At 44.8% G+C, this 16,958-nt stretch overlaps 1 protein-coding gene across 1 annotated transcript in view; it reads right to left on the bottom strand.

The window, feature by feature from the left end:
* PAK1IP1 (PAK1 interacting protein 1) overlaps positions 1-16,958 on the bottom strand; it is a 35,764-nt gene that overhangs the window by 12,912 nt on the left and 5,894 nt on the right. The window contains exons 3-5 of the mRNA XM_044293824.1: positions 13,042-13,162; positions 11,398-11,472; positions 6,480-6,532 (exon numbers count right to left, since the gene is read on the bottom strand). Of these exons, the coding sequence (XP_044149759.1) occupies positions 6,480-6,532; positions 11,398-11,472; positions 13,042-13,162 (249 nt within the window). The remainder of the gene's footprint in view (positions 1-6,479; positions 6,533-11,397; positions 11,473-13,041; positions 13,163-16,958) is intronic.

The raw sequence follows: 16,958 nt of genomic DNA, 5'->3' as shown, positions 1-16,958 counted from the left end.
CAGTAGCGTGTGGCAATGCGGATGGGTCTCTTGGGAGAGCAGCCCCTGGATGAGTGGGTGACAGAACTGGAGAGTCTGGTATGGAAGGAGCTTTGGCTAGACAACGCCTACCAGGCACTCTGGTGGTATGTGATTCGGCACTCCCCCTGGATGGCTGAGCACGACAGACTCGAGGGTGAGGATTATGATGGCCCTGGGCTGTTTGAGGCCTTCGCAGAACCGGAATTTGGAGATGCTGGAGAATCCCGGTTCTGGGATATCCATGACTACAGGGAGGCTATGCATGATTGGGCTACAGTGAGAGAGGTGAGACAAGACCTGGCATCTCTAGTGGCAAAGGAGTGGGAGCTGGAGCAGGACTACCAATACTTCTTCAGCTCAATTCGGTCCCAAGATACACTGCCAAAGAGCTGGGTGGCCGTCCCAGACCTACAACCCTACAGCTGGGAAGACCCGACTGAAGTATCCCCTGCTTCAGTACCAGCTACAGAGGTAGGGGACCTCCTAGACTGGTCCTGGAGGGAAACCCATATGGCAGGTGGAGATGGGACTGAGATCTCTCCACCGGCCCTACAGGGATGCTGGGCAGTCGGCCCAGATCCCCAACGGCAGCCGGAGTTTCAGGGAGTAGGGACAGTTGGTCCTGCTCCCCAGCGGCAGTATGTTTTGCAGGGAGAGGAGAGCATCGTCTCCATTCCCCAGCGGCAGTGTACCTTGAAGGGAGAGGAGACAATCGGTCTCTCTCCCCAACCATGGGGGACAGCACCCCTAACTCCGATGGGGCACATTGAACCGCAGTCTCTGCACCAGGCCTACCGGGATGCTGGACGGCCGGTACGGATCACCCACCAACCCCGCAGGAATGCCAGGAGGAGGAGGTAGCGATCCCTCCTCTCCGCAGCTGATCCGCAACAAGGTCTTCTTCTCCAGAGCCAGACTTCCCACAGGCTACCCCAGCGGAAGAGCTGGCATCTGGGCAGAGCGCAGTCGGCCTCTGCCCACCAAGTACCTACAGCTCCAAGCTAGAGAACACCAATGAAGCAAGGAGTAGCAGATGCCCACTCAACAGCTGGGGGATGTACAGAACAGAGCCAGGCCCCAACATTCAACAGGTCCAGTATTTGGTTATGGGTGGACTGCCAGCCTAACTCAGGTACCGACCGGCGTGAGGTCAGGTATCTGGTTAGTCTTCCCTGGGAGGGGGAGATGTGTGGCGAAACCAACCTCGCCACTGGGTTTTGGAGGAGCCTGGTTGCCAGCCTCTTGCCCCAGGATTATGGCCCATACAAACTTTGAAGGAGAAGACAGACCGGCCGCACAGCTTAAATCTGTGGAACTGTTTTGGGCAGGAAAGCCATGCTTGCGGCCGGCCAAATGTGACTTCCATGGAATTCGGGAATCCCTGCTCGGATCTGGGTGATTTTTGGATATGTTGTTCACCCAGATCAGAGCTATCCATGGATGTATACATTATGGGGATGTGTGGGGTTTTGAGGTGTTTTCTGTGTGTGTTCTGTCTGTGAGTGATTAAGTTAGCCCATTATGCTTGGTAATTGTATTTTGTTGATTGCGTCTCAGACAATGCCAGTGGGTTAGTTAATTGCGTCAAAGAGAATGCTCATTGTATTTTGTTGATTGCGTTACAGACAGAGGGAAGGGATTTTGTGTACAATTGCTGGGAAGGTTTCAATACTGTAAATGCATGTGATTGGCTAAAATATAAAAACTCACAGTCTTCTACAAGGGCCCCAGGGGGAGTGTCCCTTGCTAGGAGACCTGCATAAAAGGCTGAAAAATAACCCATTAAAGTAGTTGCTGTTTTACATTCAACATAGAGCCTCGTCTCGTGTGTGGGGATTGCTATACGTGTATACTCCCCTGGCTATTACTTCTAGCTCTTGTAAGAGCTGTTCCTGGCTCCTGTGGTGGTTTTGGTGTAGAGCGGAGTGCTTGGAGTCCTCGGGAAGCACTGGGAGCATCCATCAACAGAGTTACCCGGTCGGGGTGCTAGGAGATCCATTACAGATCATTTGGTATATATTTTTTTTTAGAACAGATTGTTATGGATGCGATAATACCAAATATGACTACTTTTTTATTTATTTCGTTTCATTTTTACATAATAAAGCATTTTTGGTTAAAAAAAATTTTTTGTGTCTCCATATTCTGAAAGCCATAGTTTTATTTTCATTTTTTAGGCTACTGTCTTATCTAGGGGCTAATTTTTTTTCATAGCAGCCTTCCAGTCCACATCACCGCAGCACAGGGATCCATGGCATACAGGGGGTTAATCCGCCGGCATCTGTGTTTTCACTGACGCTAGCAGATACAGCAGGGTCCTTGCTGCTGATCGCGGTAGCGTGTGTGGGGCAGCCGGTAAACCCCAACGAGAATGCTCGTCCTAGTGCGTTAAGTACCAGCCAGTTAGGACGATCATTCTTGTCCTAGGTCGGCAACGTGTTAACAGAATTCGGTATAAAAAAAATTCTGTCAGGGTTTTTCCATTCTTTTTTAATCAGTGCTTCTATGTTCTTATGAACGGAGAAAACTATGGCATGTAGGGCCAAGGCCCTCAAAAACCTGGTCAGCAATAGGTTTAGGCTGTTTTACGTCCTCTAATTGCATTGTGGTTTTTATGGCTTTTAACAAAGGCTCGGTATTTTCAGGTGAAAATAGCACTTTCCCAGCTGAATCCTCATCTGAAGACATAAAATCAGAAGATAAATCCTGACCTGATTCTATGTCTTTGTCTTCCCTAGAAAGATCATAATCAGAGTCCATGTTATAGGTACGCCGTTCTGGTGATTTTGGACGGCCCCGACTGAAGGATTTAAAGGAAGACTTAACTTCAGAACGTATCAAGGCCTTAATAGTTTTAGATAAGCTATGGGATTCTTCCATGACTAACTTATCTATACTAGCTTGACATAGAGGTTTAGCATATGAAGCTGACAACGCTACTCTACATCGTCCACATTCTTTATGTTTTAGTTTTGCGGGAAGATTTCTTAGGCATTTTTGCTACCTACAAAAAAACAAAAAAAACAAAAAACAAACACCCACATTTATTATTACTAGAAGATCAATTCATAGCGTCAAGCTTCCCCACTCCTCAGGTCCAATACCGGGCTTGTGGGCCTCGAGGGTACCAAGGGATCGGCGTGTCCGGCATCACCAGGCTCCAGATCCTGCACAGCACTGTGTACGCACCAAGGCTGGCTGTCCCCTCCTGCTGCCGACTTGTTACGTGCCTCGGCTCCTTTTAACACCAGGTCCAAAAAACGGCTAATCCATGAGGCAGGTGAGCCCTCCCCCTTCCGGTCAGCGCTGCCGGAAGAAGCCGCACCAGCGTGCATGCGCGGAGCGCATCGGGAGCACTCTCCGCCATTGTGGAAGTGGGACGCCGGCCACCGCACTACTATGGACCGGGAGTCGCCTGAACACAGTCACAGCGGCTCCCCAATGAGGCTTGGGAGGAGGCAGGAAGCAGGACAGACTTAGGCGATGACTCCCCCAGGAGACTTATGGCGCCAGGGATAGGTCCTGTTACAGTGTTGTAGACCTGGACCTTCCGCAGTCCCCCGAGGTGGGAACCGCAAAAATAAAAAAAATAAAAATAAAAAAAGAGGGAACTCCACAGGTACCTCCTATGCAGAGGACAGGAAACCTGAACTGAGGTGTGGTGGGGGTGTGAACCATTTTATCTCTTTAGGTTTCCTGTCCTGGATGGGGAGGGTCCTAGTCGCATGGGTGCTGTCCTGGGGTGAGGGGAAAACTCGTGGGGAGCAGAAGTAAAAGCAATGACATCAAGATGGTTTTAGAAGTAAAACTTAAGATAAGTGGAAAGGTCGGGAGAGGCAAGACATTACAGGAAGTGGATCTCAGGACATAAATGGGGTTAGTCCAAAAACTAAATGAATCGCAAGACTGGTTCTTTCCATCTGTCGCATTAGAGCCCATTCACAAATTATGCCTAGCACGTTTAGTGCATTGAAAAAACGCCATACAAACTGGGTTTTTCCCATCCTTCAAGTGTTTTTATGGATTTTTTTCAGTGGCATTTTGTGGATGGTGGTGGGGGAAAAAAAAAAAAAAAAAAAAAAAAAAAAGGGGGGGGGGGGTTGAGTTAAAAATCTAAATAAATAAAAACAAATGTAAAACACACTAAGGCTACTTTCACACTAGCGTTGTTTGAATCCGGCGTGCAATTCCGTCGCCGGAACTGCCCGCCGGATCCGGAAAAACGTGTGAAAACATTTGAAACCTGATCAGGATTTTGATCACAAACTTTTTTCGGGTTTAACAAGCAAAAGCCGGATCCGGTTTGATGGAACACACGGCGCGGATCCGGCATTAATGTAAGTCAATAGGAAAAAGGCCGGATCCGGCGTTCAGTCAAAGTGTTCTGGATTTTTGGCCGGAGGTAAAAATACAACATGCTACGGTTTTCTGAAAAGCCTGATCAGTTAAAAAGACAGTACTGAAGACATCCTGAACGGATTGCTCTCTATTCAGAATGCATGGGGATAAAACTGATCAGTTCTTTTCCGGATTTGAGCCCTTAGGATGGAACTCAGCGCCGGAAAAGAAAAACGCAATTGTGAAAGTACCCTAAGGCAAAAAACGCCTGTGTGCATTTTCGGCATGATTTTTGGTTAACCAAAAAACGCAAACGTAAAATACACAAAAGTGTTGAAAAATGCAACATAATACCGATGAATTAATCCACTATTAGGGTGGTTTCACTAACAGATTTTTTGGAAATATGAGGAAGTTTTTCCATGCAATTTTTTTTTTAACCAAATCCAGAAGAGGATGCCAAATGATGCCTACTGATCTTCTATTTTTTATTTTCTGATCATAGTTTTTTTATTTATTTTTTATTGAAATGATAGCCGGCCACAAATTAAAGGTTTTAAGAGGCATAAAAGTGGGACAAAAATGTGATGTTAATACAGCCTTACACTTACTGTATGACAGCTAAGCATAATCTGTGCTCACACTTAAAGGGGTGTCCAAGTAGGAAAAAGTGGGGCGCATGCCAGGTGCAGTTTAAAAGAACTAAATATGCATCTCAAATATTGAACTGCTCAACGATCCAATGTTGCCCTCCAGCATTTGTCTACAGGGCTGCAGAGCTTACACCATGTTAACATTTTGACTACTGCAGCCAATAACTGGACTCGAGTTTACCTCGGGGGACAGCGATTGGCTGCAGAAGTCAAGGACTGTCATGTGATGTAATCTCTGCAGCCCTGAAAACAAAGACAGGGAGTAGGACCAGCGATTGGGCTAAGAGAGATTCAACAGGTAAGTATGCTTATATTGATTTTTGCAGCAACACCATGTCTGAACCCACCCCAACAGGATCATTGCGTGTGACCTGACTCAGAACATTGTTAGGCCTCGTTCACACTTCAGTGTTTGGTCAGTGATTTCCATCAGTGATTTGTGAGCCAAAACCAGGTGCAACTCTAAACACAGAACAGGAGCAGATCTTTCCCTTCTAACTCATGTCTGTGGAGGCTCCACTTCTGGTTTTGGCTCACAAATCACTGATGGAAATCACTGACCAAACACTGAAGTGTGAACGAGGCCTTAAAGTCCTTTATGTTATAGCTATTACACACTTACTATCTGCTTGCACAGCGCCTAAAGAGGACCTTTCACCTCCCCTGACATGCCTGTTTTAATAGCTTTAGGCATTCCCCATGTAGTAACAATTTTGGAACATTTATTTTTATGGCTCGTTATGTTATGCAATTGTTATTATATGGGGAATATATGTAGCTATTAAATGTCAGGAGTGGTGAAAGATCCTCTTTAAATATGAGAAGTAACCACTGCAGGCAAAAAATCAGTCAATACGTGTCTCTACAATAGCACACTTGCTTACTGGTATAATATGTAAATATATATATTTCTCTCTTTCACCGTAAGAATGATAATTACATTTGAGTCACAATATTAGAAAAGCAAAGATAAAGGGGTATCCCTAACTCAAATGCAGCCTAGAGCCGACAACCCCAATGGTTAGAACCTGTGTCCTGCGCCACTGTCCATTTCCCACGAGACTAGAAGCGACTTAGTCACGTGATCGCTGTTGGCAGTCACATGCGCAAGAAAGGCACGTCACTAGCAATGACGTGCGATTCTAGCACATGTGGCTACTGAGGGCAGTTATTGGCTACAGCGGTCATAAGACTAAGCCGCTTCCAGCCCAGCGGGAATGGGGCATCAGGCATCAGCAATAGTGGGACAGCAGACAGATAAGCAAATCTTTTTCAGTTGGATACAGGTTCATACCATTGGGGTTATCGGCTCCTAAGACTGGACAAACCCTTTAACACCTATTTATAGGATATGTGATTAATGTATGATTGCTGGGGGCACCAGACCATTGCCAATAGATGCTTTAGCTGGTATACCCCTTTAATAAATTGTTTTGCATATGAACGAGTAAGATTTAGAGGACTTACTTTGCTTTATGTTTTTAATAAAGGCTGAACGGCCCTCAACAAGGTTCCAGGTCCTATATAAAAGAAAACAAGTTAAGCTTCAGCTGTATGATCTGTGGATCACATGCCCCTCTCCACTTTCCCTCTTCTAACATGACTTATCAATCAGACAGTAAAGAAATAATATCAACATATTAACTTACACTGTGCTTAACATAGTCGCCATTACTTAAAGAGGACCTTTCACCAAAAAACATGTATAGAAACAGTTACATTACCTAACAGTGCAGCCCCCAGTGATGTATTTCCGATTATTATTTTTTCAGAGGAGCCCCCCCTTTCGTCCACTGTGGTCTCCGGTAGTTCTGGCGCCTCATATGCTAATGAGGCGATTCGGTTCGAGTACACGGCGACTAGAATTTGCAGCGGCGGCATAGGCAGTATCCTGTCAGTAAGTTTTCATACTTACTAACAGGTTGCTGCCGCCGGTGATCCTCTCCGCCGGGGACTCCAAGATAGCGCACGCCTCGGGATGTGTAAAAGCACACTAATCTCGCGAGAACTTGAGCTCCTTCTCCCTAGCTAAGAGCAAGGCGCACTGATTGGATGCGCTCTTAACCAGGGAGAAGGAAACCGCGCCCTGTACAAATTCTAGTCACCGCCTACTCTAACCGAATCTCCTCATTAGCATATGAGGCACCAGAACTACCAGAGACCACAGCGGACGAAAGGGGGGCTCCTCTGAAAAAATAATCGGAAATACATCACTGGGGGCTACACTGTTAGGTAATGTAACCGTTTCTATACATTTTTGGTGAAAGGTCCTCTTCTAAAGAGGTAAAGATAAGTCGAAACTAACTTGGTTTCTGAGTAAATTCTAGCCAAGAAGATATATTACATGACCCCCTTCCCATTGGAAAAACCTGATTTAAAAAAAGAGGGCCAAAAATGTTTCCTTCAGCACCAAGTCAATTTTCTAATTATACCAGTTAAAAGGGTGTAACCAGACTTCTGCCTCACAGTGTATTTTCCAATTAAAGGGGTTCTCTAGGAATGATTAAAAATGGCAACCTGCCCTAGAGTAGGAGTAGGACTGGTTGCTCCACTTGCCGAACTGCTGGGCCACTTGAATATACTGTCCTACACATTGGTGAGCGTTCCTGTGAGGCTACTCAGCCATAATAGCATATCATAGGCAGGATCACATCTTTACCACCTATTGTAGAGCAGTGTAATGAGGCCCTGCTCCTTCACCCCTCTAGACAGCTCTAAGTGGTGGCAACCAATTCTGCTCACATTCTAGGACAGGTTGCTGATGGCCATTTAAAATCACTACTGGAGAATCCCTTTAAAGAGGATCTGTCACCACTCCCGACATGCCTATTTTAAAAGCTTCATGCAATAACAATTCTGGAACATCTATTCTTATGGCTCTGTGTTGTGCCATTTCTTTATTATTTGCACCAGAAGTTATGAATGAATTGCCATTAGTAAGGGTACAGAGGGGTGGTAAACAGTTGAGGGGGTGTACCTGCACAGTCTGAAAATGGCAGCACTGATTGAATAGAGTCAGTCTGTGCAGGTACACCCCCCCCAACTGGTTACCACCCATCTGTACCCTTACTGAAGGCTAAAACGCTATTAATTCATACCTTCGAGTAGAAATAAACAGAGCCGTAAGAATAGATGCTTCCGAAATGTTATTACATGGGGAATGCATGAAGCTATTAAAGGGAGTCTGTCACCATATTTTGACCTTATAGACTGCTTACATAGCGCTCTAGCATAGCAGTCTATGATTCTAATGGTACCTTTGATGTTTTCTTGTGAAGTTCCCCCCAAGGCAAAAACTGACTTTTAAATTAGGGCTCGCAAGTGCCCAGGGGCGGCGTTCACCTCGTTGGTGCCCAGGCTGTTCTGCCTCTTTTCGTCATATCCCCGTCCCAGCCACTTCCTCTGCCCGCCCCGCTCTTCCTTTGCGGCCTCCTTCTAAAGTTCTCTGCAGCGAGATCCCGCACCTGCGCTCTCCATTGCTTGGCCGGGGCATGCGCACTGCGATGCCCCTTGTGGGTGTCTCTGGTCCGCCCCCTCGCCGCTGGCCGGCGCATGCGCAGTAGCTACTGCGATGCCGTGCCCACAATGGGCATCGCAGTGCACATGCCCCAGCAAAACTATGGATAGCGCAGGCGCGGGATCTCGCTGCAGTGAAGGAGGACGCAAAGGAAGAGCGAGGCGGGCAAAGGAAGCGACTGTGGCGGATATATGACAAAAAGAGGTAGAACAGCCTGGGCACCAAAGAGGTGAACGCCACCCCTGGGCACTTGCAAGCCCTAATTTACATATGAATAAAAGTCAGTTTTTGCCTTGGGGGAACTTCACAAGAAAACATCAAAGGTACCATTAGAATCATAGACTGCTATGCTAGAGCACTATGTAAGCGGTCTATAAGGTCAAAATCTGGTGACAGACTCCCTTTAAAACAAGTATGTCAGGAGTGGTGAAAGGTCCTCTTTAACCAGTTCGCTACTATTGCCGTACATGTTTGCCTATCGCTCCAGCAATGTACATGGCGCCCGCTCGCACATGCAGCGGGCGTCATAGCCAGCAGGTCTCTGCTGTTTCAAACAGCAGAGACCTGCGGATAATTACAGTGACCGGCAATTATGCCGATCGCGGTAATTAAAGGCTTTAGATGCCATGATCAAGTGAGATCATGGCATCTAAATGGGCAAAAAACTGGAAGCTTGCGTTTCCAGCCTTCCTACCGACACCCCCTGCGGCCAATGGGAGCATCGGTAGTTGAGCTGAATACTATCAGCCTCGCTGACGAGGCTAATAGTGTTCATGCTGCAATTATTATTTTGTCCACCAGGTGGCAGGCCAAGATAAGAAATAAGCAATTTTCAGTCCAAAACCCATTTTAAAAATCCCTGATAGTAGAAAAATGAAAAAAAAAAACAGTTTATTGGCTCATATACGAGCTTCAAAATCACTAAAAATGTAAAAAAAAGGTTTCAAAATATATTTTAAAAAATGCATATAAAAGTTTAAATCACCCCCCTTTACCGTATAGTTAAAAAAAATACCTAAATAACAATAATTTAAACATCATGGGTATCACAGCAGCGAATGGCATAACGGAAAAAAGGGTCAAAATAGCCTATTTGCCATTTTTTCATTGCTTCTCTTACCCAAACAAATATAATAAAATGTGATCAAAAAGTCATGCACACTCCAAATTGTTATCAATAAAAACTACGGATTGTCGCGCAAAAAATTAGTCCATAAACAGCTCAGAAGACATAAGTATAAAAAAGTTTTAAAAGGTCAGAATATGGTGATGTAAAAATATATTTTTCTTTATATCAAAGTTTTAATGTATTTTTACACTATTTAGACATAGAAAACCTACACATATGGGGTATTGTTGTAATCGTACTGACCAAGAGAATAAAGGGAATGGGGAAACAAAACGCATAAAACGGTGGAGGAATTGCGTTTTTGCTCCAATTCCACCCCATTTAGAGAGTTTTTTTTTTTTTTTTACTGCTTCCCACTACATTTTATGCCATAATTAACGGTGGCATTAAAAAGTCCAGCAAAAAAAGCCCTCAGATGTGAACAGAAATAAAAAAAATGTATGGCCAAAGATAGGGAAGAAAAATGAAAACGCAAAAACGAAAAAACCTCCGGTATCCTTAGGGTTAAGCAAAGTGAAATTTTCCCAAAGTGCTTTAAGTGACATGTTCTGTGTGTCCAACGTTCTAATGGATGCACATTGTTAAACAAGAAGAACCACAGATGATACTTCTTCATAGCTCTAGGATTCACCATCTAAGGCAAGCCATATTGCACAAGTAGTATCACCTGCAGTTCTTCAGCGTGTTCATGACGACTGGAGTAAATGGTGTTAAGGCCCCACTGATTACAGACCAAGACGGATCTGTGGTAATGTGGAACTACAGTGCCAAGTAAGGCTGCGTTCACATCTCCGTTTTGGAGATCCGGCGCAAATGGCAGCTCTCAGTTGGACATGCAAAATCACCAAGCCTTAGTCTAAAGTTGCATCCACTTCATAGCCATCTACTGTGTGGGGAACTGCAGAACAGCCCCACAAGTAAACGGGGTACGCTGCAGTCGCCTGCACAGTTGGGTGACCATTGCATTGCTGCGCACGGAAAACCTGAAACTGGACGCAGCCAAAAATGCATCCCTTACATTCTCAGGAATGCTGCTGATCATAAAGTGGTGGCATGGGAAAATCCCTGTAAAAATGCAACTGTGTTAAAAGCCATTCTAGGAAGATTGTATAGAGTGGGTGACTAGGGAAAAACATGCAGATGTAGTACAATATCACCTCATACATCAGGCACTAACTCACACATCATTGAAGCTTTCAGCCACGTTAAAAGGGGTATTATAACTAAAGATGGGGGTCAGAGAGCATTACCACTATAGCCTGTTACTGGACAGGCTGTCTATTAGGCTGTGTCTGTAGTAGAACATACAGTTACGGCAGGTCTTGTAGACCCCTGGCTGCCATGACAATGCATCAGTACCCAGCGATTGCATTCGTGAGGGGCAGATGGTAACAGGGAGCCTCATACCTCTGTCTAACGGCCAAAATGCTGCAGTCACTATTGACCGCATGAGTTGAGTTAAAAGGCCGGGATCGGAGTTAACTCTAGTTCTGGCCGTTACAGCAGTAGCCAGGCCAGTCAGTGCGCTGTGATCTGGCACACAGTCTGTGCCAAGTCTCTGCTACCTACTCCAGGATTATTGGCGTGGATGGCAGGGACTGAAAAGGTTACACAGCCTGTGCCAATACAATTAACATACATTCAAGATATAAGATAAAGCTAATGAACATTCACAGTGGATTACAATTTCTGGATAGCCTTCATACAGCTTATGCTTTCTTTGAATAGGACATACTCACCTTAAGGTTTTATCTGTGCCGACCGATAATGCTAGCTTTCCAGATGGATGAATTGAAAGAGACAAAACATGACCCCTGAAAAAGAAATAAAGTGCGTCTTATACAACTGAAGCAATTCACAGCTTCAGTAAATTAAATTGTGAGAAAAGTAAAACAACCTTCCCTGTACCTGTTAGATCATGGGGTTCTGACCAATGTGATCTGTGAGGGTTGGAATACCCCTTTAATTTTTAGGTTACAAAGCTACTCTAAATATTATGGAGTTTTAGGCGCCGGTCTTAATAAACCCATGTGCCGGTTCCGCCAAAGTTATGAAGAGACGCTGGCCTCTCCATAACTTCAGCGCATGCAGCGCCAGTTCTAAATGTAAGACAGCTTCCTTTCTGGCTTACATTTAGATCATTTTGTATGCCTAAGGCTACATGCACACAATCGTGCTGTTCTTTGCGGTCTGCAAACCGCGGATCCGCAAAAAACGGAAGCCACCCGTGTGCCTTCCGCAATTTGCGGAACGGAACGGACGGCCCATTGGCCTATTCTTGTCCGCAAAATAAACAAGAATAGCACACTCTATATTTTTTTTTTGCGGGGCCTCGGAATGGAGCAACGAATGCGGACAGCACACGGAGTGCTGTCCGCATCTTTTGCTGCCCCATGGAAGTGAATGGGTCCGCACCCGAGTCGCAAAAACCGCGGCTCAGGTGCGGACCCGAAAAACAGTCGTGTGCATGAGGTCTTAAACAGGAGTACAACATGATGAATGAGATGGGCCTACTGGTCCGACCCCTTCCCCACCAGACACAATCTGTAACTTATGGCGCAGGCACAGATTGTGTGCGACTCAATCTGCGCCAGAAATACGCCTATTATAGGCGTATTTCTGATAGTAAATGACCCACTATATTCTTAGGAGCCTTGCTAGGCAACCACTAGATCTGGACCTGTAGCTCACAATGCCTTAAAGGGGTTGGACACGTCAGACCTTGATGGCATATCACTAGGATATGCCATCAAAAGATAGGTGTTGGTGTCAGAGGTGGGACTAGCACCCATCTCCAGAATTTGCCTACGAAAGTGAAGGACAGCACACTGCCCATTTGTATGGGAGTTCCGAAAATATCTGAGCGAGCAGGCACAACTATTTTCGGAAATTCCCTAAAAATTTTAAGAGAGCACACAGCCCATGTGCAGCCACTGCTTCATTTACTTGCGACTGCCAGGGAAAGCCGAGCCAGTGCTTGGCCATTTTTTGTCAGTCCGATAGAAATTAAAGGACAGCAAGTGCGCATGCGTGGCTGTTCTCCACTCACTTCGGAGGGTCTGGAGATAGATGTGGGTCCCAGAGGTGGACTCGTATCTGTTTGACATTGGTGGCATATCCCAGCCATATTGTAAGATGAGAAACCCCTTTCCATTTGAAAGACATTTCAGTTTTTCTAAATGACTTGTTTTTCACACTCGGTAAACATGGGGTGATGGTAAAAGGGCCTTACAAAATGTCTGGCATGGGCACTTTGACCTAATACATCCAACTGCGGCCAGGTACCTTTCCAAATTATTATAAGGCTCTAAGGATTGTATTCTCATGTATGCAAAAGAGCAAAAAAAAAAAAAATTTTAAATCAAGCACCAATTGTAACTCACTTGTGAGCTCTGAATGTCTGCTGGCATTCCCACTTTTTGGTATTCCACACACACATCAATCCATCCTCAGCCCCACTTAATAGGTGTGTTCTGCCAAAGAACTCCAGGCATGTGATGCTACCTAGTGTTAAAAAAAATTATAAAAAAAATTATAAAAGTAATGTGCTCTTCCAAATTTTCAGACCAGGCATAAAAGAAACACATGAAACCCAAAGATCACATGTTGCCAAGATCTGGTCAAACTGTAATTAAAGGGGCCGGCCACTTTTGACCAATGTGTTTATAAGATGACTATATGGCACTTATTAATATAGCCTTTGCTGAAATTCTGCACCATTTTCTATATTTTATAAGGTATTCCCCCTTGTTTGCCAAGTCTATTGTGCTGTCCACACACAGAGGTCTTGTCTATAAGATGGCTGCTGAAGGAGGGTCATGTGACCATCAGATCACCTCCATGTGATGTCTCCTCCATTCAAACACACTGCACCTGCCATCCACACTTGTACTGTTGGGAGTTTACTGCAGGTGCAGTGTGTTAGAATGGAGGAGACATCACAGAGGTGATCTGCCTGGTCACATGACCCTCCATCGGTGGCCACAGACAGGACCTTTGTGTGGACAGCACACAAACGAGCCATGCCCCCTTGTTGGGCAAATCTTATGAAATATAGCATCAACAAAACTATGTTAGCAATCGCTGTATAGTCATCTTACATACACATTGGTCACAAGTAGCCAGAAAGTGGCCAACCCCTTTAATAAACACTAGATTTATTAGTCCATAGAGGATGTAAAAAGAATGTGTTACATGCAGATTTGGCATAAATTGGCACTCTGTGGATTTAAATTCTGCACCACATTTCCACACCCATCTTTTTTACACAGCCTGAGGTCAGTAGAATAAACTTTGCTGTTATTGTTAGGGTATTTTCACACTTGCGGCAGAGGATTCCGACAGGCAGTTCCCTCGCCGGAAATCCGGACGCAAACTGATGCATTTATGAGACGGATCCGGACGCAGAGCAGTCTCACAAATGCATTGCAATACCTGATCTGTCTTTCCGGTTGTCAATCTGGAAAAAAGGATCCGGTATTTATTTTTTGCTCATTTTTAAAAGGTCTGCGCATGCATTAGTTTTGCCGGTACCCTTGGGGCTGGATCCGGCATTAATGCGTTTCAATGGAAATTAGTGCCATATCCGACATTTGTTCAGGATTTTGGGCCAGAGAGAAAACGGTGGTATTTTCTCTGGCAAAAAAATGTAAGAGGGACTGAACTGATGCATCCTGAACGGATTGCTCTCCATTCAGAATGCATTAGCATAAAACTGATCAGTTTATTTCCGATATTGAGCCCCTGTGACGGAACTCAATGCCGGAAAATGCAAATGTTCCACCCATAATTCCGTATAGAATCCGTGTGGACGAAACTTTAAAGGGGTATTCCATTTAAAATAAGTCATACCTAGGGATAAGCGAATTGACTCCGATGACTTCCAAGTGGTACCTTAGAACCAAACCCGAGTTTGGGAAATGTTTTTTTACAGTAGAAATTTTTTTAAGTTATTACCCGAAGTAATAACTTCGGCTCATCTGTGCCAATACATTCTAATACTGTACGGAGCGCTCGCTAAGTACAGTATTCAAACTAAGTTTTATGCAAACCGACTTCGGATGTTTCATCCAAAGTCGATTTGCTCATCCCTAGTCATACCCTATAACACAAGAATGGGTCTCCTATGCCCCAGTATCAGTGGAGTGGCAGGTCGAGCACGCACAGCTCCATTCATCTCTATTGGTTTGCCAGAGACAACAGATTCCAGCACTCAGCTATTTCCATCAGTGCCATGGAGCTTCAATGGAACAGCAATGGCACGGGACCCTCATTTTTTTTAAATGAGTGGTGGTCTGACCGCAGGAATAGTGGATAAAGGTTTGTTCCAGTTAGAACAAATTAAGGATTGTTCTCAGTGAGGAGAAGGGAGGAACGTGCGGACGGACCCCTCTACCCAATCCTTCTCTTTCTCCCCAACATCTGCCATCAGGTGAGATTCAGGACACATCTATACACACTGGATGGTAAGAGGGGGTCCAGCTTGACGTTCATCTAATGTGTATAGCCCTGATATCATGAGGGACGGTACAGAGATTTTCAGATCTTAGGATGAAAATTTCTTAGTGCTCCCGATGATTTGACTATTGTAATTAGTCAAATATATTACTGAAATACATGTTTTATCAAACCTGTAAAGCTCATTTTGGGCTGGATTATCCTAAAATGTGGATGAGAGCCGTGTTCTCCATGCAGTCTTCCAGCTGTGGCCAGGTAAGACCTCATGTACACAGCGCTGCACAGTCCCCTTCAGAAACATTTGCTCTATGAACAATAATTGCTGATTAATAAAAATGTAATTCTAGTTGGTGTGGCCTCACTAGAAAACCAGAGAACCATCAAAATTACTGACCCCTGCGCATGAAAATGTAATAAAAAGATATAAACTAAGCCATTATGATCCATTAGATGCCTTGTTTACTCCCTGATCCTAATAGCTACTTTACGGCCATATAAAAACCACATCCTAAGAGTTTTTTCTTCCACAGAAGCTGCACAGACTTTACCGACATGTTCGCAATTAACCGACTAACGTCAGGAGTACAGGACACTAATGAGCGGCATACACCCCACGGGGCTTCCCATAAGTGGCTGGTTTATTAAAGATTCAACAGTCCAGGACATGGGAGGGAATGACTGGATGAAGACTGAAAATCCATCTATACAGCCACATTTTGTAATCCATAGTAAAAGACTCCTGGATAGGAAGCTGCACAATAGACTTCCACAGGAGTTTACCTCCCTGCCGTTATTTTTCTCTAGGCCACGTTCCAATGTGCAATTCGCAGTACACGATGTGTGGACAGGGGTTAATATCCGCATCCACAGGTGGAGGAAAAGAATCCACGAGGGGTTGAGAGCATGCGGCGAATTCTGCTGCAGAAACATTGCGAGTTTTCATAGTGGGCTGCCGCAAATCCTGCAGTGGAAAAACGCAGAGTCCTTTTATGCGCACAGCGGGTATTTTTCAGTACACAGCATGTTCCGAGGGATCCATATTGGAATCATTTTAACCCAAAGTCAATGAAATGACTAAAATATGATTAATTCTCTACCAAAAACAGAGTAATTACAGATTAAAAAATGGACCCAATCTGCGAAAATACATTCCCTAATATAAGTGAAGAACCTCCAAAGAGATACTATTACACTTCAGCAATGTGGTGTACTGTGAACACCCAGGATGGTGTCTATTAGCCTATGTAGAGGGCATCTGTCAGCAGATTTGTACTTATGACACTGGCTCACCTGTTACATGTGCACTTGACAGCTGAAGGCATCTGTGTTGGTCCCATGTTCATATGTGTCCGCATTACTGAGAAAAATTAGGTTTTAATATTTGCAAATGAGCCTCTAGGAGCAACGAGGGCGTTGCCATTACACCTAAAGGCTCAGCTCTCTCTGCACTTTGACAGGACTAGGCAGTGTAAGGCCTTATTCACACAGTCAGTGTTTGGTCAGTGATTTCCATCAGTGATTTTGAGCCAAAACCAAATGCGGGTCCAAAACACAGAAAAGGTGCAGATCTTTCCCTACTACCTTATGTCTGTGTAGGATCCACTCCTGGTTTTGGCTCACAATCACTGATGGAAATCACTGACCAAACACTGACTGTGTGAATAAAGCCTAAATGTCATAACACCTGGCCCTGTCAATCAAAGTGGATTGGGTGCAGCGGTTGCTGAGCCTCTAGGAGTAACAGCAACGCCCTCATTGCTCCTAGAGGCTCATTTACATATATTAAAACTTCATTTTTCTCAGCAATGGGGACACATATGAACATGGGACCAACACAGATGCC

The sequence above is a fragment of the Bufo gargarizans genome, chromosome 5 (genome assembly GCF_014858855.1).
Source record: "Bufo gargarizans isolate SCDJY-AF-19 chromosome 5, ASM1485885v1, whole genome shotgun sequence".
Lineage (NCBI taxonomy): Eukaryota > Metazoa > Chordata > Amphibia > Anura > Bufonidae > Bufo > Bufo gargarizans.
The sequence above is the reverse complement of the archived record's forward strand: the minus strand, read 5'-3'. Positions and strand labels throughout refer to the sequence as shown.